General features: G+C 35.5%; 1 protein-coding gene across 1 annotated transcript in view; it reads right to left on the reverse strand.

Moving 5' to 3' along the window:
- Nucleotides 1-23,531, reverse strand: part of CHM (CHM Rab escort protein) — a gene marked incomplete at its 3' end in the record, with an annotated part of 193,218 nt that overhangs the window by 118,089 nt on the left and 51,598 nt on the right. Inside the window, exons 3-4 of the mRNA XM_084259085.1 lie at nucleotides 17,907-17,979; nucleotides 14,525-14,649 (exon numbers count right to left, since the gene is read on the reverse strand). Coding sequence (XP_084115211.1) covers nucleotides 14,525-14,649; nucleotides 17,907-17,979 — 198 coding nt within the window. The remainder of the gene's footprint in view (nucleotides 1-14,524; nucleotides 14,650-17,906; nucleotides 17,980-23,531) is intronic.

A 23,531-nucleotide genomic window follows, 5' to 3' on the forward strand; every position in this document is an offset into this window, starting at 1 on the left:
GACTGTGATGATGGTGCACAGGTGCCTTGGGGAAGGAAATTCTATGGGGACTCAATCTGAGGGGTTGGAGGGAAGCAAAGATTGCCTAAAAATATAAAAAATGATAAATGTTAAAAAAATTAAAAATTACAAAAAGAAAAAGTCTCATTCCCAATTAATTGCTTTTTAATTACTAGTTACGAATTAATTGCTCAAGAACTAATAGCAGGTCTTCCTTATTATCAAATACAAACCCTCCCTTCACAAAATCTTCCTGTCTCTAAACCAGGAAGACAAATCTTTATTATCTTCTGGTCTTCTCTCTCCTACTGTCAAACATTACCTAATACACTGCTCTATAGACATGGTTTCTGATAAACGCTTGACAAATATTACACAAAAAGGACATTTTTTTAATGTGAAACAAACTTATGAAGAAAAAACAAAAAATTAGACTAGTAAAAACAAATTGTAAATTCAAATGTCTGGGGCCCCCCAAAATAAGTGTCTTAATAAAAAGGGTACATGAAAGAATAAAATAACTTATTTTAAAGAAATAAAATGATCTCATATTTACTATTATAATCTAGTAATTTTAAAGAAATACAATAAAAAAGTATTGATATTGCTAAAAATACAGCAATACTTTTCAGATATAGGAATACTAAGTAGGCAAAGTTCTAGTGCTGGATGCATTTCTTAAATATTAGCCAAATCAGTTAATCTCTGATTTTCCACCTATAAAATGGAGGTTACTCAATCTGCCTGCCTTTTATGAGGCTTTTGTATGACAAATGAGCTAACATATGAAAAGTATTTTATAGCTATAAAAAAGTGATCAAAAATAAAATTTCTGATATGTATTTTTATTGAAATACCATTATTTTACATCCTTGTTAATTTTTTTCACACTATAGGATTTCTCTCCTCTGGTGTGATCTGATCATCACAGTTCTCCCACCACCAAAGCACCCATAATCCTCCACCATTCCATTGTACTACCCCACCCTTCCCCCTGCTGCTTTATTCCTCCTCCTCCCTATGCCCTCCTAGATATTTCAGATCTAAGGTCAGCTTTCAGGGCCGGTTTTAAAGTTTGTCCTTGCTGATCCATTGTTTGGTTTCTCCATATTCCACATATTAAGATAAATCATCGGGTGTTTTTCTTTGAGGCTTGTTTCACTTAAGACAATACCTTCCAGTTCCATCCATGTTGCTGCAAATGGCATGAGTCTATTTTTTTTGACCACTGAGTAGTAATCCATTGTGTAGATACATCTTCTTGATTCACTCATCTGTTCTGGGACATGTAGGTTGCTTCCATATGTTGGCTACTGTAAATAGTGCTGATACAAACATGGGAGTGTTTCCTTTCAAATTACCATTTTTGCGTTCTTTGGGTAGATACCTATAAGTGGAATTGCTGGGTCATATGGCAGATCCATTTTTAGTCTTTTTTTTAAGTATTTTATTTTATATAATTCTTACATCTTTTTTCATCTTTGCACAATGTATGCAGTTTCATTTTGGTTATATTCCCCATACAATTGCACCCCCCCTTTTTTTGACTCTAGTTGTTCCTTTCCCGGCCCCGTCCTTCCCCCTTCCCCTCCCCCGTAGTGTGTCTCTGGTTTATAGTTGCTTGTTGATTTTGATTTTTACTTTGTATTAATTAGTCTTTTTCCTGGTCTCTCATTTGGGTTTTCTAAATTCCTGCTATGAGTGAGATCACCCGGTATTTTTCTTTTTCTTTCTGACTTATTTCACTGAGCATGATCCCTTCTAGCTCCATCCATGTTGCTGCAAACTGCATATGTTTATCTCTTTTAATTGCTGAGTAATATTCCATTGTGTAGACGTACCATATCTTCTTGATCCAGTCATCTACTTTGGGGCATTTAAGGAACCTCAACACTGCTTTCCATGGGGGCTGGGCTAGTCTGCATTCCTACCAACAGTATAAGAACATTTCTTTTTCTTCTATTCCCTTGCCAGCAAATTTCTAAGTTTTTTTGATAATGGCCAATTCTCACAGGTGAGGTGGTATCGCACTGTGGTTTTGATTTGTTTTGCATTTACCTGAAAAGTGATGATGAATACTTTTTCATGTTCCTGCTGGCCATCTGTATGTCTTCTTTGGAGAAGTGCCTATTTAGGTCTTCTGCCTATTTTTGATTAGGCTGTTAGTTTTATTTTTGTTTTGCTTCATGAGCTCTTTCTAGATCTTCAATGTCAGTTCCTTGTCATATGTACATTGTGCAAATATTTTCTCCCATTCAGTAGGGTATCTCGTCATTTTGGTTACTGTATCTTTCACTCTATAGAAGATTTTTAGTTTGATATAATCCCAGTTGTTTAAATTCTTCTGTTTTCCTTGCTGCCAGCAATAGTCCACAAATATGTTTCTTAAGTTTATGTCATGGAGTATTTTGCCTATGTTTTCTTTTATGTATTTTATGGTTTCAGGTCTTACATCCAAGTTTTTTATCCATTTTGAGTTAATTTTCTTGTATGGTGTGAGATAATGGTTTAGTTTCATCCTTTTGCATGTGGCAGTCCATTTTTCCCAGCACCATTTATTGAGGAGGCTTTCCTTGTTCATATGTATACTTTGCTCCTTTGTCATAGATTAGTTGTCCATAAATGTGTGGTTTTATTTTTCGGCTCTCAAAATATAGGATATTGTTAAACTTCCCAAGGGTCAAGAGGCAATTCAAAACACACATACCTGGATTTTCTGAGATCACACACTGAAAGCTCCTTGGTGATATAAACAATAGCACCACTGCCATAGTAACATTAAAAATAAAAATAAGTAATATGAAATGCAACTTGCAATTTTCTACAGAATTGTTCACCGTCTGTTTTCACATCCACTCTTTTGAAAACAAAGAACCAAAATGTGTTTCATAAGGGATTTAAAGTGACAACTTTCAGTGGAAGTTCCTTGCCTAAAGATTAAGAAATGACAGTATAGTAGGTCAAGAAACCTCCACAAAGCTCTCCATAGTGGTTGGACCAGTTTGTACTACCACCAGCAATGCAGGAGAGTTCCTTTTTCTCCACAACCTCGTCAACATTTGTTGTTGCTAGCTTTTTTAATATGTGCCATTCTCACTGTGTAAGATGGTATCTCATTGTAGTTTTGATTTGCATTTCCCTGATTACAGTGATGTTGAACATTTTTTCATGTCTGTTGGCCATTTGCATTTCCTCTTTGGAGAAGTTTCGTTTTAGTTCTTCTGCCCATTTTTTTGACTGGATTATTTTCTTTGTTTTTGTTGAGTCTCATCTCCTCTTTGTAGATTTTTGTGATCAGTCCTTTATCATTAGTGTTGTGTGCAAAAATGTTCTCCCAGTCGCTGGGGTTTCTCTTTGCTTTGGCTATTGTCTCTTTTGCTGTGCAGAAGCTCTTTAATTTGATGTAGTCCCAGCTGTTTATATTTGCCTTCACTATATAATCCAGCAATTCCACTCCTAGGTATTTACCCAAACGACACAGAAACATTAATTACAAAGGGCACCTGCATCCCTATGTTTATAGCAGCACTATTTACAATAGCTAAGCTACGGAAACAACCCAAATGCCCAAAAATAGATGACTGGATCAAGAAGATGTGGTACATATACACAATGGAATATTACTCAGCAATGAAAAAAATAAACACATGCAGTTTGCAGCAACATGGATGGAGCTAGAAGGGATCATGCTCAGTGAAATAAGTCAGAAAGAAAAAGAAAAATACCGGGTGGTCTCACTCATAGCAGGAATTTAGAAAACCTAAATAAGGGACCAGGAAAAAGACTAATTAATACAAAGTAAAAATCAAAATCAACAAGCAACTATAAACCAGAGAGACAGTACTGGTGGGAGGGAGAGGAGAGGAAGGACTAGGGTCAAAATAAGGGGAGGTGCAATTGTATGGGGAATATAACCAAAATGATAATGCATACATTGTGCAAAAATGAAAAAAATGATGTAAGAATTATATAAAATAAAATATTAATTAAAAAAAGAAATGACAGTATAATTAATTATACTTTACCTATAACACAAAATATAGTAACTTATTACTGACCATGATCATGACAGTGGAAAATGAGCACAGCAACTGATGCCATCAGTGGCTCTCTATTTCAAGCTTAGAAAGTAAATAAAATGCATTAACCAGTGCCCAACAATCTGCAAGATGAAAGTCAAAATATTTAATTAAATCTCTAAGTGTAAGATAACTTATTATCTGAATCTGTTCTAAATCCATAAACTATTAAACATTACTGTTCTCAACAGCACAATTTGATAATATTGCTAGCACTACAGAAAACATATGTAATAAAAACATTAGTATCCTTACTATTTTTGGTGTTGTGCCAAGGTTCACTTTTTTTTAATTGAAGCAACACTGCTTTATAATGCTGTACATAATTTAGAGATATAGGATCACACCCTTAAGGTGTTGTTACACCAGCATACCCATAACCAAGATACCCATAGTCCTCCACCACAGACAGTTGTTCTCCATCCCCACTTCATTCTTTCACGTCCACCTCTGGTATCCTCAATTATACATTTAAGATTTCTAGGGTTTGTTTTTGATTTGGCTTTATCTGGCCCTTTTTTTTTTCTCTATTTTCCACATACGTGACACCATCTATTATTTGCCTGTCTCCTTCTGACTTATTTTGCTTAGCATAATCCCCTCTAGTTCCATCCATGTTGTTGGAAATGGCAAGAGCTCCTCTTCTTTTGGCAGCTGAGTAATATCTGACTGTGTTATACACACACACACACACACACACACACACACACATACATACCACATCTCCTTAACTCACTCTCATGTCCTTGGGCATGGGCACACAGGCTGTTTCAATAATTTCAATTGTAAAACAGTGCTGCAATGATTATAAGAGCGCACATATTCCTTCAAATTTCTGTTTCGGTATTATTTGTGTAGATACCGAGGAGTAGAATTGCTGGCTGGTATGATAGATCTATTTTTATTATTTTGAAAAATCTCCATACTGTTTTTTTTCCACAGGGGCTGGACCACCAACAGTGTACAAGTGTTCCTTTTACACCACATCCTAACCAACACTTGTTGTTTCTGGTCTTTTTTTTTTTTTAAAGGAAAGCAGTTTTTAATTTGTTGACAAATGAGCTTTACATGTAGTGTGGCAAACAGGCAGAGGGCAGGCAGGGGTGCTGAAGGGAGCAGCGGGCATGGCAGGAGAGGTCTGCACACCAAGTGGGACACTCGCCAGTGGCCAGGGATCGAAACGGCACTGTAGAGGCTGCGGGCAGCTTTGTAGCCCAGCGCTCAACTGCTGCGCCACCAGGGGAGGCCGTTTCTGGTCTTTCTGATATAGACCATTCTCACAGGTATTGAGAGGTTGAGAGGGAAGGCAGCAAGGGGATATAAGGAATGATGTGAAAAGGAAAAAAAATCTTGTCATTTTCGTACCCTATTTGACCAGATTCACAGTTTTAATAATAAATAGCACTGGGAAAGTAATTATAATAAAGTAAAAATCAAAATTAACAGACAACTATAAACCAGAGATATTCTGCAGCAGGTGAAGGGAGAAAGGAGTAGGATCAAAAGAGCGCAAGGGACTATGGTGACAGTACACAGGTGAAATGGGTGGGGGGAATTTCATGGGGACTGTAACAGAGATGAAAATGCATACATTGTACAAAATGAAAAATGATGTAAAAATATATAAAATAAAAAAATAAACAGCACTGAAATAATGAATTGAGGGATTGGAAAATTTAATAGTTTATATACATAAACCAAGCAGCATCTTTTTTAGATATAGATAAGCTGGTTCTGAAATGATTTGGAAAAGTAAAAGAAAAAGAATAGTCAAAAATGATGTTTTGGGGGAGCAAAATTGGAGGACATACATCACCAGATATAAAGCTCCAGCAACCAAGACAGTGTAGCAGGGTAGCAAAAGTATAGACATGAAATTAAATCCAGAAACAGATCCACAGCAATGAAATCAATTGTTTTCTGACAAATATGCAAAGGTATGTCAATGGAAAAAGAAAATATTTTCAACAAATGATGAGGGAAAAGCAGGGATACATGAAGTACAAATAAGTAGCATAAGGGAATTTGGGAGGATGATGGAAATTTTCTTTATACACATTTTGGTGGAAATTACATGGTTCTATAATAGTTAAAACTCAACTGTACATCAAAAGAAAACGGAATTGTAGTATATGTAATTTTTTAAAAAAAATTGTACTACTATTAAAAAATGGACAGAAAAGATACAAGTTCTTGCCAATATTTTGGAAAGATAAAATCTTTTCTCACTAAAGAAACTATGGTATTATGCAATTAACAGGCAAGAATCTCACCTAAGATTTGGTTGGGTTTGTATGACTTACGTGTAAATTATTGTACTATGCCTTTTCATAATCTGCTTGAATATTTACAACTGGAAATAGGAGCTGCTTTTATTCCTGCATAAAATACAAAAACATTTTGGAGCATAAAACTACTGTCAAAACAATGAAAGGATACGTATAGGATTCATCCCTTTGTAAAATGAGGAGTTAGGCACTTTAATTACAAACAGGGCTACCTTATAATACTACTTAGTATTCTAGTAAATTAAAAGCATAAATGCACTTAAGGTGCTAGTATTCACATAGGAAATATTTTATTCACTTGGTGGCATGGCTCCCTGGATGTGCATTCATGCATTTACATGCTGCCTGGAATACAACATGATACAATGGAAACAGCACAATTTTTGAGTTAGATATGGGTTCAAATCCTAACTGCTATCTCTGGCTTTCACGGGGCTTCAGAATTGTATTCATTAGTAAAATATACCCACAGCTTATATACGGCTAAAACACAAATTAAATGAAATAAAATATGTAAAGCACCAAGTAACAGCAGTTGCCACAAAGATAATATCCAATAAATATTAGTCCTTTTTCACCTCCCTTCCGTAAGTCAATTGCACAATTATTAAATTCTCTTCAGTGAAAAACAATCTACGTAGAGCAAAACTATTTCTGGTCCAAACTAGAAATTAGTCCACTTATTTTAAGCGGTATCCAGAATAACAAAATTTACATAGAGCAAATCAATCTGGATAGTTCATTAGAGTTAATGATACTTATACATCTATCATAGATATCAGACTAATCACTATCATTTCTATTTCAGTATTCAGCCTAATTTTGCAATAGCCAAATTTATTACATTTAAAGTTCAAATGACCATTAAAACCTTTAGGTTGAACAATTCAGAATTATTTTAGGAAATAAAGTCAACAACAATAAAAAAAAATGCACGATACAAAATGTTTAGAGTATGGTGTGACTGACTGCCAAGTACTTTGAGCTATTTTCCAAGCAATGGTGACGGATTTGCTCTGATCTACTGGCATCCTTGTTCAGACATCTTGTAATCAAAGATTAAAACACAGGAGGCTGATGGTCTTGGATGTAATATTGGTTATGGCCAAGAGATGTATATTTTCTTATTCCTTGATAAAATATTAAGTGACGTGTATAAGAATCAAACACAGATTTTGGCCTAATATCTACAAATAACAAAGTATCTGATCATCCGCCACATGGACTACTACTCAGCAATAATAAAACTTGTCTCTGTGTGTGTGTGTGTATACATATATACACATGTATACATGTATATACATATATACATATATACACATATATACATATATACACATATATATGTAGGAAACATATTTTTATAAATATTTTAAAACTATATAAGTCAGAGATAACAATGTATAACTTTTTTTTAAGTCTTTAAAATAATCCTAGCATATGTACAGTTTAGGAAACTGTGATCAAAGTAAGGTAACCTGACTGAGCACTCACAGATAATACACAAATGGGTGTGGCTTTTTGAATAAAACTTTAGGGGAATTGAAATTTAATTTTATATAATATTCATATTACAAACTATTACCCTTGTTTTCATTTTTTCTAGCCATTTCCAAATGTAAAAACCATTCTTACTTTACAGATCTTATAAAAATAGGCTATGGGGGACCTCCCCGGTGGCGCAGTGGTTGAGCGCTGGGTTGTGAAGCTGCCCGCAGCCTCTGCAGCGCCGGTTCAATCCCCGGCTGCTCCCCGGCCACCAGAGGAGGGTCCCACATGGTGCGCGGACCTCTCCTGCCGCCCGCTGCTCTCCTCAGCAGTGTACTTCGGTCCTTCTGCCTGCTCTGCTCCCCGCTCTGGCTCTGGTGAATTCTCTCACCCTCCCGCGCTTCTGACTGTACCCAGTGCTTGTATAAATAAATAAATAAATCTTTAAAAAAAAAATAGGCTATAGGCCAGGTTTGGCCTTCAACCAGTGGTTACTGATCCCTGAGCAAGAATCTACTTTTGTTAAATGCTTTTATTTTATTTTATATATTTTTATATCATTTTTCATTTTTGCACATTGTATGCATTTTCATCTTGGTTATAGTCCCCATGCAATTACACCCCCCTTATTTTGACTGTAATCCCTCCTACCCCATCCCCCGCCCCCCATAGTGTATCTTTCTCCTGGTCCCTTATTTAGGTTTTCTAAATTCCTGCTATGAGTGAGACCATCCGGAATTTTTCTTTTTCTTTCTGGCTTATTTCGCTGAGCATGATCCCTTCCAGATCCATCCATATTGCTGCAAATTGCATGAGTTTATCTTTTTTTGATTGCTAAGTAATATTCCATTGTGTATATGTACATCTTCTTGATCCAGTCATCTATTTTTGGGCATTTGGGTTGTTTCCATAGCTTAGCTATTGTAAATAGCGCCGCTACAAACATAGGGGTGCAGGTACCATTTTGAATTAATGATTCTGTGTCCTTTGGGTAAATACCTAAGAGTGGAATTGCTGGGTCATATGGAAGCTCCATCTTTAGCAGGTTGAGGAATCTCCACACAGCTTTCCATAGTGGTTGGACCAGTTTGCACTCCCACCAGCAGTGCAGGAGTGTTCCTTTTTCTCTGCATCCTCACCAACATTTGTTGTTGCTAGTTTGTTTAGTATGTGCCATTCTCACTGGTGTAAGATGGTATGTCATTGTAGTTTTGATTTGCATTTCCTGATTGCAAGTGATGCTAAACATTTTTTCATATACCTGTTGGCCCATTTGCATTTCCTCTTTGGAGAAGTTCCTTTTTAGCGCTTCTGCCCATTTTTTGACTGGATTATTTACTTTGTTTTGTTGAGATTCTTCAGTTCTTTGTAGATTTTTATGATCAGTCCTTTATCCTTAGTGTTGTGTGTGAAAATTTTCTCCCAGTCGGTGGGGTTTCTCTTTGTTTTGGTTACTGTCTCTTTTGCTACTTATAATACTTTATATTATTCAGAGGTAAGGGTTCACTCCTCTTCAAATGTATGTTACCACCACATCCACCACAAAGGAAATCAGTCTTCCAATTGTAGTACATTAGACACCTTCCCTGGAACTTCCTTCTTTATACTCTCCATTCCCGCTCTAGTAGATTCAATTCTATAATCAAATTTCTGGGGGTTGTTAATGGTTTGGTTTTGTCTGTGCCTTTGTTTTGTTTCTCTTATTACACCTATTAGTGAAACCATATGGTATTTGTCTTCTTCTGACTTACTCTGCTTGGCATAAACGCCTCCAGTTCTATTCATGTTGCTGCAAATAGCAAGGGTTCACCTTTTTTTGTAGTTGAATAATATTTCATTATGTTGTGTGTGTGTGTGTGTACCACAGCTTAATCTATTTGGGCACTGATGTCATTCTCATAACGTGGGTGGCTATGACAAATTGTGTTGCAATGAACCTAGGAGGGCACAGGTCTCTTCAAATTAGTGTTTTTGCATTCTTTGGGTAGATACTAAAGAAAGAAATTGCTAGATTGTATAATAGATCTATTTTTATTTGAGAAATCCCCATACCAATTTTCCACAGGGGCTGATCAGTCTACATGCCCACCAACGGTGTACAAAGGTTCCATTTTCTCCACATGCTCACCAGCATTTCTTGTTTCAGGTTTGTTTGATATGGGCCATTATCACAAGTGAGATGGTAACTCACTGGGGTTTGGTTTTCATTTGCACCTCCCTGAAGATTAAGTGATTATGAGCATTTATTCGTGCACATGTTGGCCATTTGTATGTCTTCTTTGGAAAAGTGTCTATTTATTTAGCTCTTCTGACCATTTTTTTTTTTGTTATTGAGCTGTATGAGTTCTTGGCAGACCTTGGATAGCCCCTTTTCAGATGTATGAGATGCGAACATTTTCTCCTATTCATTTTAATTATATATTCTTTCATTCTGCAGAAGTTTCTTAGTTTGATGTAGTCCATTTGTTTACTCTTGGTTTTTTTCTCTTGCTGTTGGAGTCCCCAAAGACATCCATGAAGTCAATGTGATGTAGTGTATTGTCTGTTTTCTTCCATGTATTTTATGTTTAGTTCTTACATCAAAGTGCTTAATCCATTCGGGACATAATTTTTGAGTATGGAGTGAGACAGTGGTCTAGTGTCATTCTTTTGCATGTGACTGTTCAGTTTTCCCAATACCATTTGTTGAAGACTTTCCTTTCTCCATGTATAATCTTGGCTCTGCTGTCATAAATTAACTTTCTATATAAGTATGGGTTTATTTTTGGACTCAAATCTATTTCATTCTTCTGTGTGTCTATTTTTATTCCAGTAGCACCATACTGTTTTGATTCCACAGCTTTGTAGTATTGCTTATAGCATGAGAGTGTGATATCATTGTTGGGCCTCATTTTGTCAGGACTGCTCTGGCATTTTGGGGAAAGGAAGGAACTAAATATACAAGTCCATGAAGCTACAGGAATACCTGTTTATTGAAATGTATTAAGATCTACATCAAGAGCTCAAGATAGGGCCTCCCTAGTGGTGCAGCGGTTAAGCGCTGGGTTGCAAAGCTGCCCGGGGCCTCTGCGGTGCTGGTTCGATCCCTGTCTGCTCCCCGGCCACCAGAAAAGGGTCCCACATGGCGCGCAGACCTCTCCTGCCACCCACTGCTCCCCTCAGCAGTGTACTTCGGTCCTTCTGCCTGCTCTGCTCCCCACTCTGGCTCTGGTGAATTTTCTCACCCTCCCGTGCTTCTGACTGTACCCAGTGCATGTATAAACAAACAAATAAATAAATAAATCATGCCACTATTAAAAAAAAAAGCTCAAGATAAAGAATACTGAAAGTAGCTAGTGGAAAAAAAATATTAATACCTGCAACAATCTGAATGAATCTCTAGGTAAATATGCACAATGAGATGGGCCAATGACAAAAGGTTACATGGTATATAGTTCCACTCATACAACATTTTATAATGACAAAATTACAGAACTAGAAAATAGATTAGGGGGTTCCAGGAATTAGGGATGAAAAGGAAGGTAGGAAGAAGATAACATGTGTTAAAAGTAACAATGGGGATCCATTTGGTGATGGAACTGTTTGTTCGCTAAATTGACTATGATGATAGATACATACACCCAAATAGGTAAAGCTATAGAAAAGTAAATGCACACACACAGACACACACACACCCTCCATCCACAAAATGTAACATTAACATCAGTAACACTTATACCAAAAGAGCAATAAGAAAAAGCCAGAAACCCGTATCATATTTTTTATTATGTACAAAAGGATATATACAAAGATTTTAGGATATATCCCAAAAGGATATCAAGGATCTACTACATAGTGATATCCTTACTTACTTACACAGGAAGAAAATGAGAAAATTTTCTAGATAATCAAAGCCAATCTCTTAAAATGATGTATTTTTTATTCTAATCATTTTTAATACTCTTTTCTCTAAACTGTATTTCAATCCCACTTACCTTTTCAAATAGATAATAGAAACATAATTTACCTTTCAGGATATAATTATGATCATCAACTGTTACACTGTGTTTTAACAGTGATATACTTCAGAGATCCTCTTGTACAAGTCATTTAACCCTACACTAAATGGCCCAAAGCTTGCTGCCAGCTTGCTGATGCCATCTACTTCTCTTTCGTTAGTCTATCAACTAGCATGTAAAATAACAGCAATGTAAAACAGGGACCAAGAGAAGAGATAACTCTTGCTCAGTATCACGCAGAAGTTGAACAATAAAGACAGAACTACAACCCTGGTCTTACTATGATAGTTCTCAGTGTATTTGCCTCTAACAGATACCCATTTCCTATTTACTGTTTTAAACTACTATGGTAGGTGGGAAAACCACAATATTATCAGAAATATGTACTAAGCAGGCCTTTGATTTAAGTCAGTAGGTCCTGGGTGATACTCTTTCACATAAAGTAAATCTTTGTGATTATAGCTATGTTGGCCTTATCACTTTCACATAATTCCAAGTTTCTGGCCACAATGCAAAATATTAAGGATGACACAGTCTGGCTGGAGCTAAGTGAGGTTTTATTATTCCTTTTTACCCATGTATATAGAAGTTACAGACAAGTGGATTTTCCATACATTACTCCACTGGATGTTCTGAGGTGTCTTCTTGCTTATTATGACTTTAAATAACTAGCTGATTTTTCCAAGTAAATAAGACATATAGAATATTATCTCAGTTCACCTATTATTCCACAATCCTAGCAGGTCAAATGGGAGGACCATATAGCTAAGACACAATTCTTGTTTTAAAACAAATTTTCAATCAGCAATATTTACTTGCTCACTTTGAGAAGTTACAAAAATGAAAATAGATGAGAAATTGAAAATGAGATGTTTCCTCTGCATCATAATGTGTCAATTACTGGAAATCAAAAACCTCAATTTTTATGAAGAACAGAGACATAAGAGGTCTTGAAATATCAAAAAGTACTTCTCAAAGGGCCACAGTGTGACTGTCACTATATTATCATAAAGTAGTATTTATGGACACAATGGAGTTACTAAATATTTATTCCTGGTTTCATTTAGTATATGATTTTTCAGTTGAGATCACATTCTGTTATAAATCTGTCTACACTGACTTTATTCAATGTCGGTTATACCAGGAAGACATTTAGCATTATATAAATTACAATTTTTGTCTTAACATTTCAAAAGCTATTTTTTGCAGAAAATCACAGAAATTTAACAAAGGAAAAAAATGCTAGTTAACTGCAAGACGAACACAGATTAAGGAAATAAACCATTTTTCATGAGTTCTGGTCACATCATTAGCCATACTTGCCACAAGGGTATGTAAGATGGCAGAGTATAGTCCAAAGAATCTCTAGTGCTGTGGGTTTTAAGGTCGGATTACTATTAAAAAGCCTGACAATCTGATATGCTAAACCCCGAGAATCTGTAACTAATTGAATGATGGCACTAAAGTAAGTGATTGTTAGTTTTTAGCCTATCAACCATGTAACCTGAAAAAATAAACTACTCCAGTTGTTTCAAACAATGAATTTTCTCAGGAGACACTGAGAAATTCTTAGCTCCCATTGCTCTCTTCTAATTTACAAAAATATATACCCAAATGTGATGACCACTGGATTTGATTTTTCTTCTTTGAGGTAGAGCTTTTGTGTGCTTTAAAAACCCAAGGCAGCTTACTTCTGAAGCAGTTTTTCATGTACAGTGAAAATATGGGACTGAGGTATTAATATAAATACCCGGTTCTTATTTCTCAGGTCTTCTCTCAATATTCATTTTTCTAGTGTAAAACTTAAAAAAAAAAAAAAAAAAAAACTTTTGTTGTTCTGTTTTGTAATTTTGAACTTAAAATGGAAATACTTCTGTGGGAGCCTAGATTGGAGATCTAAAAATCCAAGAAAGCTCTTCCTAGTATTTGTTTTAATTTTACTTATCACAGATTAGATTTAAACATTTGTTTTATTTTTTAATGAAGTTCCTTTTTCATACATCCATTTAATTTTTGCCAGTATATGATTTCTTTCCTCAGATGTAGTCACCATAGTTCTCTCACTACCAAAAGAACCTGTAGTCTATCACCAGAGCACCTTGTGCTGTTTGTGCAATGGATAACACGCCTGACCATAGACCAAAAGATAAAGTTTGATTTTTTAAATTCAAAATTAGAATTTTCCAATTTGTTATAGGGAGCATTATCTAATAAGAATGGTATAGTTGGAAGAACACTGGACTCGAATATAAAAACATTTGGGTTTTAACCTTGAGCTGTACCACTATACAGCTTAAGTAAGGTCTTGACATTTATCAAGCCATGGGATCTTCAGCAAATTAATTTCTTTGAGCTCCACTGAGAATTCTGTAAAAAAAAATACAACTAATGCTATCAGCTTTATCCTAGTGCAGAATTATTCTAAGGATCAAATGAGGTAATTATCTAAAAGAGCTTGGAAAATTGTAAAGCATTAATATACCATGTTGCTGCTATTATTATTTTCATCTAAGCAGAGAAAAATGAAAGTTTTATTTTAAAGAAGGCAAACCAGCATATCAATTAGTCTTGTAGCAACTAGTGAATATAAATTCTTACTGTTGGCTTTTTCTGAAGAAGTATGGATATGAAGTCATTAACTTAGTTTATCCTAAATAATTATTTTTCATACCTGACATAACAAAACACTTCCACATGTTGAATGGTTCTATCCTTTCTGCTAAGAGCAATGGCTTCTTCATTTTCAAGGATTTGCTCTTGCCATGCCAGGCTTTCATTCATGATGTCACTGTTTTCCTAAACAAAATATAGATGAGAAGTTTTAATTAAATTGAGAAAACCTAACCATCTGCTTAGAATCAAGCATAACCGTTGTATATATAAGTTGTTAATAATAGGTATTTACATTTTCTTGCCAAAACAGCAGGCTATAAAATTACTTCATTCTATTTACTTTCTTTAAGGTTGGGCATCAGTCATGTCAAAATTTGAATACATGTAAAAATATTTTTGAATAGTAGTCATTTGAATATAACTAAGGACATTATAATAATCAATACTTTAATATCTAAACTCAGAAATACAGTAAGAATATATAATAAGGTACATAAACTCTCATAAATGGTCCAAAGTAGTGCTTTACAATTTTCAGTAATTCCTTAATTTTATGGAGAAATTTCTATGACACAGTAGTATCTGAATACAGGGGACTTTTGAAGATACCAAGACATACATTTTCAAATGTCGAGGTCAATTTTTAATGTTGTCTATAGTTTTAATCTACTTGATACACATCTCTTTCTCAGAGGAAATATTTCAAAAATGTATTCTATATACTCAAAGAAATATTAATAAACTACAATTACAATATCCTTTAAATAAATTATCTCAGAAAGTTTCTAAACTTACAGATTTCATACTGCTCAGCTATGAAAACTAATAAACCCTTGCATCTGCAACCACATGGATGGAGCTTGAGGGCCTTATTCTAGGCGAAATAAGTCAGAGTTCTACTGGATGTTGTCACTTATATGTGGCAACTTACAATACAGAGAATTTAAATATAGAGAAACAAAAGAAAGGGCCAGATAAAGTTAAATCAAAAACAAACCCTAGAAATATGACTAGAACAGTGAGGCTACCAGAGGGAGAGGGGCAGTGGGAGAGAAGAGATCAAAGTAGGGAGAGGGCCCAATGGACTACGGTAGAAGATTATGGGTGTCTTGGCGGTGGGTGTGGTGAGGTAACAACACCTGAAGGGGGAGATCCTATATCTCTAAATCATATACAATGTTGTAAACCAATGCTTCGTCAATAAAAGATATACATGTATGTAAAAAAGAGGGAAAAATAATAAAATAAGACAGTAATTATTTTTAAAAGGTATGTTGTCCTGAATTCAGTAATTTAAGCTGAAAAAACACAGTGGCAAAAAGGTCTTATTATCAACTGTAATGTTAGAAAAGTATTAAACATCCCAACATAAGTACAAGAACAGGAGAAGTAAAGGAACTTTGAATGTGTTCACATGGAGATACCAACCTCAAAAAAAAATAAATAAATAAACAAAAAAAACCAAAACAAAACAGTGGCCAAGGAAGGATATTATAGGCGAAAAGGAAACAGTAACAGAGTCAAGATACTAGACTAAAAGAAACATTAAAATAAATGTCTACAAAAAATGTTTTTAATAAATCTAATAAACCAGTACCAAAAATTGCTTTTTTTTTAAAGATTTATTTTATTTATGCATACTAGAGCTGAGGTACAGGCCAGAGGTGTGGGGGTGGTGAGAGGATTTACCAGAGACAGCAGGGAACAGAACAGGCAGAACAACCAAAGTACACTGCTAGCGGGAGAGTCAGAAGAGGCCGGGTGCGCCGATGTGGGTTGCTCCCTGACTGGGGATCGAACTCATGCTGTAGAGGCTGCCAACAGCTTCACAGACTGAGTCTTAACCCCTTGCGCCAGCAGGGAGGCCCCAAAAATTGTTTTTTAAAACTCCCTTTACACAACAAAAGTTTTCAATTCAGACAACTGAGGTATTTTTCTTGTTGTTCTGAGAATCTAGACTGAATTTTCTTGTTGAGGTACTAAATATGTCTAACTATAAGGGGACCCTCACACTTCACAGGGACAAGATTCAAATCATAGTTTCTGATCAACATAAATATGTGAATTAATTAAGACACAGATAAAATATATAATTAAATGTCTACTTATATTTAATTTCTTAGTTTACACATAGTTTGAGGAAATATATCAAAGGCTACTTTACAAATAGGTTTTTTTCTCCAAACTCTCATTTCATGCAACAATATTATTTAAACTGAATCTTCACTGTATCTTCATTACCAAAATCTATCATGACTTAGGGGCATGGCACATGGTAAGTGCTTAATGAGTCTTAACCATATTATTCTTAGCTATGGAAAAACAATTTTCTAAGAGTATTATCAGCCTCTTTTTCAACCTGTACAAACTCTTTTGAAATACAGTAATTTCTGAGCCAATCTGGTGGCGCAGCGGGTTGAGCATTGCGCTGTGAAGCTGTCCGCAGCCTCTGCAGAGCTGATTCAATTCCCAGCCAGCCAGAGAAAAACCCACATGGCGTGGCAGACCTCTTCTGCCTCGCCGGCTGCTCCCCTCATCAGTGACTTTGGTCTGTCTGCTGTTCTGCTCTCCACTCTGTCTCTGGTGAATTCTCTCACCCTCCTGTGCCTCTGACCTGTACCTCAGTTCTCCTAATACAATATTAAAAAAAAAGAGAGAAGAAATACAGTAATTTCTGATTCCAGGTGTGATGCTCTCACTAGGAATGCCATTTCAAGGAATATGTAGCACTACATAAAATTATAACAGTGTTTTAACCTATCTCATAAAAATTAGTAAACTCCATATTTCAATACTATAAGTGATAATCAAAAAGCTTTTTTTAAGTAATAATTGATTTATAACAGTGCCTAGATTTCAGACATACATCTGTATAGACATGATTACCACAAACTGAAGAGCATGTTTACAATGCTATCCAATAACTTACTTTTTTTCTTTTTACTGATTCTGTCTGTAAAAATATGAAAGCCAAAACTACAAATATGAAAAACCACCAATGACATAAGTTATTTCCAATTAATGTATCTTCCCCAAATAGTTGTTTATTTCAAAACATATTAACTGAAAGAACAACTAGCATTAGGTGAAACTTTCTAAGAACCAAACTATTTTTTCTGAAAGACAATTTTAGGGGAAAAATTATGCATTATTATTTGTATGTAGAGAATAACTAGAAAATGGTATCAAGTATATGTGATTCACTCTTTAGACAACATATCCATTTATACTAAAAAAGCATTATATGTACTTTAAAAACATTGGGGACAAATTCACTGAAACGGTGACTGCATAATTTTTGTTGATTAAGTAAATAAAAGCGAGGCATCAATCCTATATTACAGATGAAGCTTCTTATTACAGTTTTCTTCCAAGCAGAGTTATTATGTGATACAAAATGGAACCTAGAAAATTAAAAACTCAGATATTAATAACTTTACCTGGTATTCCTTTAGCCAGGAAAGCAGTCCCGAAAAGCTAAAACTGGCCCAATTTCCTCCATAGTAGCTTCTTCTATAACAATAAAAAAAAAAGTGTAAAGAAAAGGGTAAAAAAATCAAGTCAGTGATCATCAATAAACTACCTTTTGACTCATTAACTCATTCCATTCTCAGTATCACTGCCTCAGTGTTAAAAGTACACGTAACTGAGATTTGCAGATTAGGGGAAGTAGTAGGCTGAAATAGAAGATGCCAAAGGTTACTTTTCTTTGTATAGGAGTTGAAAAAAAATCTTTGGAGGACATCAGCCACTGCAGGTTTTGTGGCAAGTGAGTAGAGTATGTACACATATGCAGGTGTGAAAATGCATCCCCAAAATTATATGCTTAAACAACTGACATATGAATAGAATTTTATGGGTAGAAAATCTTTGTCCCCCTTAGAGCACATGTTATACCCCCTTAGGTATCATGAACAAATCTTATTCCTGGTTTAACAAAAATGGCTGAATAGAACTTGGATAGAGGGCCTCCCTGGTGGTGCAAGGGGTTGTCTCAGCACTACAAAGATAGCAGCAGCCAAAGCAGCACAAGTTCAAACCCTGGCCAAGGAGCTAACCTACATGGCGCAGCAGACCTCTCCTGCCTCGCCCGCTGCTCCCTTCAGCAGTGTACTTCAGTAGATCTGCCTGTTCTGCTCCCCACTCTGTCTCTGGTGAATCCTCTAAACACCCCCCCCCCCGCAACCCCGGTCTATACCCCAGTTCTTATATGCATACATAAATATTTAAAAAAAGAAGAAAAAAAAGAAAACTTTGATAGAGCTCAAAGAAAGCCAATGGAGGACTGCTAATTTTATAATAATTAAATATCCATTGTTACCAGCCTTATCAAACTTATCTCCCATATCTCAGTCTCTCTCTCTCTCTCTCTCTCTCACACACACACACACACACACACACACACACACACAGCTACTCTAGAACTAGTGGAAGGCCTTGTACTAGTCTTAGCATTCAGGGCCAAAAGGAAAAGCAGATCCTGATACACAGTGATTCACATCAAGACTTTTGCAATAGGTACAGTAAATGTAACATTCCCACTGATAAATGGGTGAGCTATTGTTCTTCCTTCCACAATCTTGTGAAATCACTGTTTTAGAGAACCCAGAGGTCTCTTAACTAGGATCAGATAAATCCCTTAGACACTGGATTTCTGAATAACTTTCTTAGGAAAGAGATTTTGGGCAAGAAACTCTCTGCACTGCATACTGGGTTTCCCAATCCTTGTAAAACTCTTTGTGTTAACTGATTCTTTGTAGAAGTCCCAAAGTACACTCCATCACATATATAGCATTCACTCTGGTTCTAGGGTGAGAGAGATTCTTGGTTTTATTTTTGCTAGTCTTTACTTTAATGAAATAAAAACCTATCTACAAAAGCTCTTATTGAAATAAAACAAAGACTAAAATCTTTAATAAGCAAAATTACTCCATAATGATGCTACTGGATATTCTCTCAAATTCCTGACATAATTATGCTCGATTCTAAGTGTTGACATGGGTCTGAAGGACATTAAGATTTTAGGTTCAGGTACAGTATTATACCAACAATCACTGCTTTGTTCTACCAGAGAAAATAGTTAGAACATTCCTGTGAAAGTATGTTTGTTACTCTAGATTACTACTTCACTTATAATCTGATAGTTTTCTCAGAGATACTACAAATTCATACACTGTCTAGAATCACTAGTGGGATTTAAAATGAAGTTAGAATTTCAGCAACACTAGCAATTCTAAATGACCACCCCTTGTTAATATCTCGGAATCAAGAAGTATGGAAACTGTGATGCCTTGCGTCAGAGGAAACTGTAGTAGAGGAGAAAGTAGGCAACATTCAGAACGAAAAAGGAGGAAGAAAAAAGGGGAATGATAGAATCAAGATTTTCCTACAATGATTTACATTTGCCCCTGCATGAAAATAACATACTGAATACTTCTCATCTGAATACTTCACATACTGAAACCTTTCTCATCCTCTAAATGTAAACAAAATTAGAGAACATCCTGGGAGTTTGGGGGGAAAAACCCACCCTGAAACCACTGTCTATATCTTTCGTTGCGATAATTACGTTTCTTATAAGCCACGATAAGGTAACAAGCGCTAACTAATGTGTGAAAGCTTCAAGATGTAAGTATTTTTAGTGGATACACCAATTTATAAATAATGAACATATAACACAACTCTAGCACTACCTGCAGGAAAAATAATCTAACTCTCTAAGTTATTGCTACAGATATTAATCAAAAATAGGGAATTATAAACTAGAAAAAAAAGAGTAACACATGGAAAATCAAGAACTCAAGGGAATATGGTATCACAAGAGAGCACAACTCCCCAAAATCCAACCACAAAGACATGAAAAAGTATATCCCCCTATCAGATAGAGCTTAGAAAAAGTATTATTAAGGAAATTCTAAGAGCTAGGATAAAACTCAGGAAAATAAGTCAAACTGCTGTAAGAGAACTGAAAAAAGATAAAGAGATACAACTAAAATCAAAAAAAGTTAATGAGCTCAGAAATTGAAGCTTTCTTTTTTTTTTGCTCTTTTTTTTATATATGACTTAATTTTATTTTTATATTCCCCATACAATTGCAACCCCCCCATTCTGACCCCAATCCCTCCCCTCCCGACCCTCACCCCCCAAAAAGTGTCTCTGGTTTATAGTTTTTTGTTGATTTGATTTTCACTTTCTTAGTTATTCATTTTCCTGGTCCCTTATTTAAGTTTTCTAGATTCCTGCTATGAGTGAGACCATCCGGTATTTTTCTTTTTCGTTCTGGCTTATTTCGCTGAGCATGATCCCTTCCAGTGCCATCCATGTTGCTACAAATTCAATGTGTTTATCTTTTTTGAATGCTGAGTAATATTCCATGGTATATATGTACCACATCTTCTTGATCCAGTCATCTATTTTTGGGCATTTGGGCTGTTTCCAAAGCTTAGCTATTGTAAATAGTGCTGCTATAAACATAGGGGTGCAGGTGTTCTTTGGAATTGAAGTTTCTGTGTCCTTTGGGTAAATACCTAGGAGTGGAATTGCTGGATCATATGGAAGCTCTATGTTTAGTAGGTCCAGAAATCTCCACACAGCTCTCCATAGTGGTTGGACCAGTTTGCACTCCCACCAACAGTGCAGAAGAGTTCCTTTTTCTACACACCCTCGCCAACATTTGTTGTTGCTAGTTTTTTTAATATGTGCCATTCTCACTGGTGTAAGATCGTATCTCATGGTAGTTTTGATTTGCATTTCCCTGATTACAAGTGATGTTGAACATTTTTTCATATGCCTGTTGGCCATTTGCATTTCCTCTTCAGAGAAGTTTCTTTTAAGCTCTTCTGCCCATTTTTTCACGGGATTATTTTCTTTGTTGTTGAGTCTCATCAGCTCTTTGCAGATTTTTGTGATCAGTCCTTTATCATTAGTGTTGGGTGCAAAAATGTTCTCCCAGTTGGTGGGGTTTCTCTTTGTTTTTGTTATTGTCTCTTTTGCTGTACAGAAGCTCTTTAATTTGATGTAGTCCCAGCTGTTTATCTTTGCCTTCACTATCACTGCTTTGGGTGATGTGTCTGTAAAGATGTCTTTGATGTGCAAATCATGTAGTGTTTTGCCTATATTTCCTTCTATATATTTTATGGTTTCAGGTCTTATGTCTAGTTCTTTAATCCATTTTGAGTTGATTTTTGTGTAAGGTGTGAGGTAGTGGTCAAGCTTCATTCTTTTGCATGTAGCGACCCAGTTTTCCCAGCACCATTTATTGAACAAGCTTTCTTTGCTCCAATGCATAGTCTTTGCTCCTTTGTCAAATATTAGTTGACCATAAATCTGTGGGTTTATTTCTGGATTTTCTATTAGATTCCATTGGTCTGTGTGTCTGTTCTTGTTCCAATACCATGCAGTTTTGATGATTATGGCTTTGAGGTAGAGTTTGAAGTCTGGGAGTGTGATGCCTCCATTCCCATCTTTTTTTTTCAGGAGAGCTTTGGCTATTCGGGGTTTTTTGTGATTCCATATGAATTTCATCAATAATTGTTCTATTTCTTTGAAGAATGACATTGAAATTTTGATTGGAATAGCATTGAATCTGTATATTGCTTTTGGTAGGATGGCCATTTTAATAATGTTTGTTCTTCCAATCCATGAGCAGGGGATGTGTTTCCATTTCTTCGTGTCTTCTTCTATTTCTTTTAACAGTGTTTTATAGTTTTCTTTGTATAGGTCCTTTACCTCTTTTGTTAGATTTATTCCCAAATATTTGATTTTTTTTATTTCAATAATAAAAGGGATTTTTTTTTTATTTCTTCTTCTTCAGATTTATTGTTTGTGTATAGGAAGGCTACTGACTTTTGCGTGTTGATTTTGTATCCTGCCACTTTACTGAACTGATTGATGAGTTGGATGAGTTTTTCTGTGGAGATTTTGGGGTTCTCTATGTATATTATCATATCATCTGCAAATAGTGATAGTTTGACTTCTTCTTTTCCTATTTGGGTTCCTTGGATGTCTTTCTCTTGTCTTATTGCTTTGGCTAGGACTTCCAGTATTATATTGAAGAGCAGTGGTGACAGTGGACATCCTTGTCTTGTTCCAAATCTTAATGGAATTGCTTTCAGCTTTTCACCATTCAGAATGATACTGGCTGTTGGCTTGTCATATATGGCCTGTATGATGTTGAGGTACGTTCCTTGTATCCCAATAATTTCAAGGGCTTTTATCATGAATGCGTGTTGCACTTTGTCGAAAGCTTTCTCAGCATCTATTGATATTATCATATGGTTTTTATATTTCTTTTTGTTGATGTGTTGGATAACGTTGATTGGTTTTCGGAAGTTGAACCATCCTTGTGTCCCTGGAATGAATCCTACTTAGTCCAGGTGAATTATATTATGGATACATTGTTGGTTTCTGATAGCTAAAATTTTATTGAGGATTTTTGCATCAGTGTTCATTAGGGAGATTGGCCTGTAGTTTTCCTTTTTTGTGTTGTACTTGTTAGGTTTTGGTATTAGTGTAATGTTGGCTTCATAGAACGTGTTTGGTATTGTCCCTTCCTTCTCAATTTTTTGAAGGAGTTTGTGAAGGATAGGCACTAATTGGTCTCTGAATGTTTGGTAGACTTCATTTGTAAATCCATCAGGTCCTGGGCTTTTGTTTTTGGGGAGGTTTTTGATTACCATTTCAATTTCGCTAATTGTAATTGGTCTGTTTAGGTGTTCTATTTCTTCTTTATCTAGCTTTGGGTGATTGTAGAGTTGTAGGAATTTGTCCATCTCCTCTAGATTGTTGAACTTGTTTCCATATAACTATTCATAGTAGTTACTGATTATTCTTTTGATTTCTGCTGTGTCTATTGTGATTTCTCCTCTTTCATTTGTGATCCTGTTCATTTGTGATTTCTCCCGTTTTTCCTTTGTGAGCCTGGCTAGGGGTTTGTCTATTTTATTGATTTTTTCAAAGAACCAGCTCTTGGTTTCATTGATCTTTTGGATTGTTTTTTTAGTTTCAATTTCATTTATTTCTGCTTTGGTTTTTATTATTTCTTTTATTCTACTGGTTTTGGGGTT

The sequence above is a fragment of the Talpa europaea genome, assembly GCF_964194135.1.
Source record: "Talpa europaea genome assembly, chromosome: X".
Lineage (NCBI taxonomy): Eukaryota > Metazoa > Chordata > Mammalia > Eulipotyphla > Talpidae > Talpa > Talpa europaea.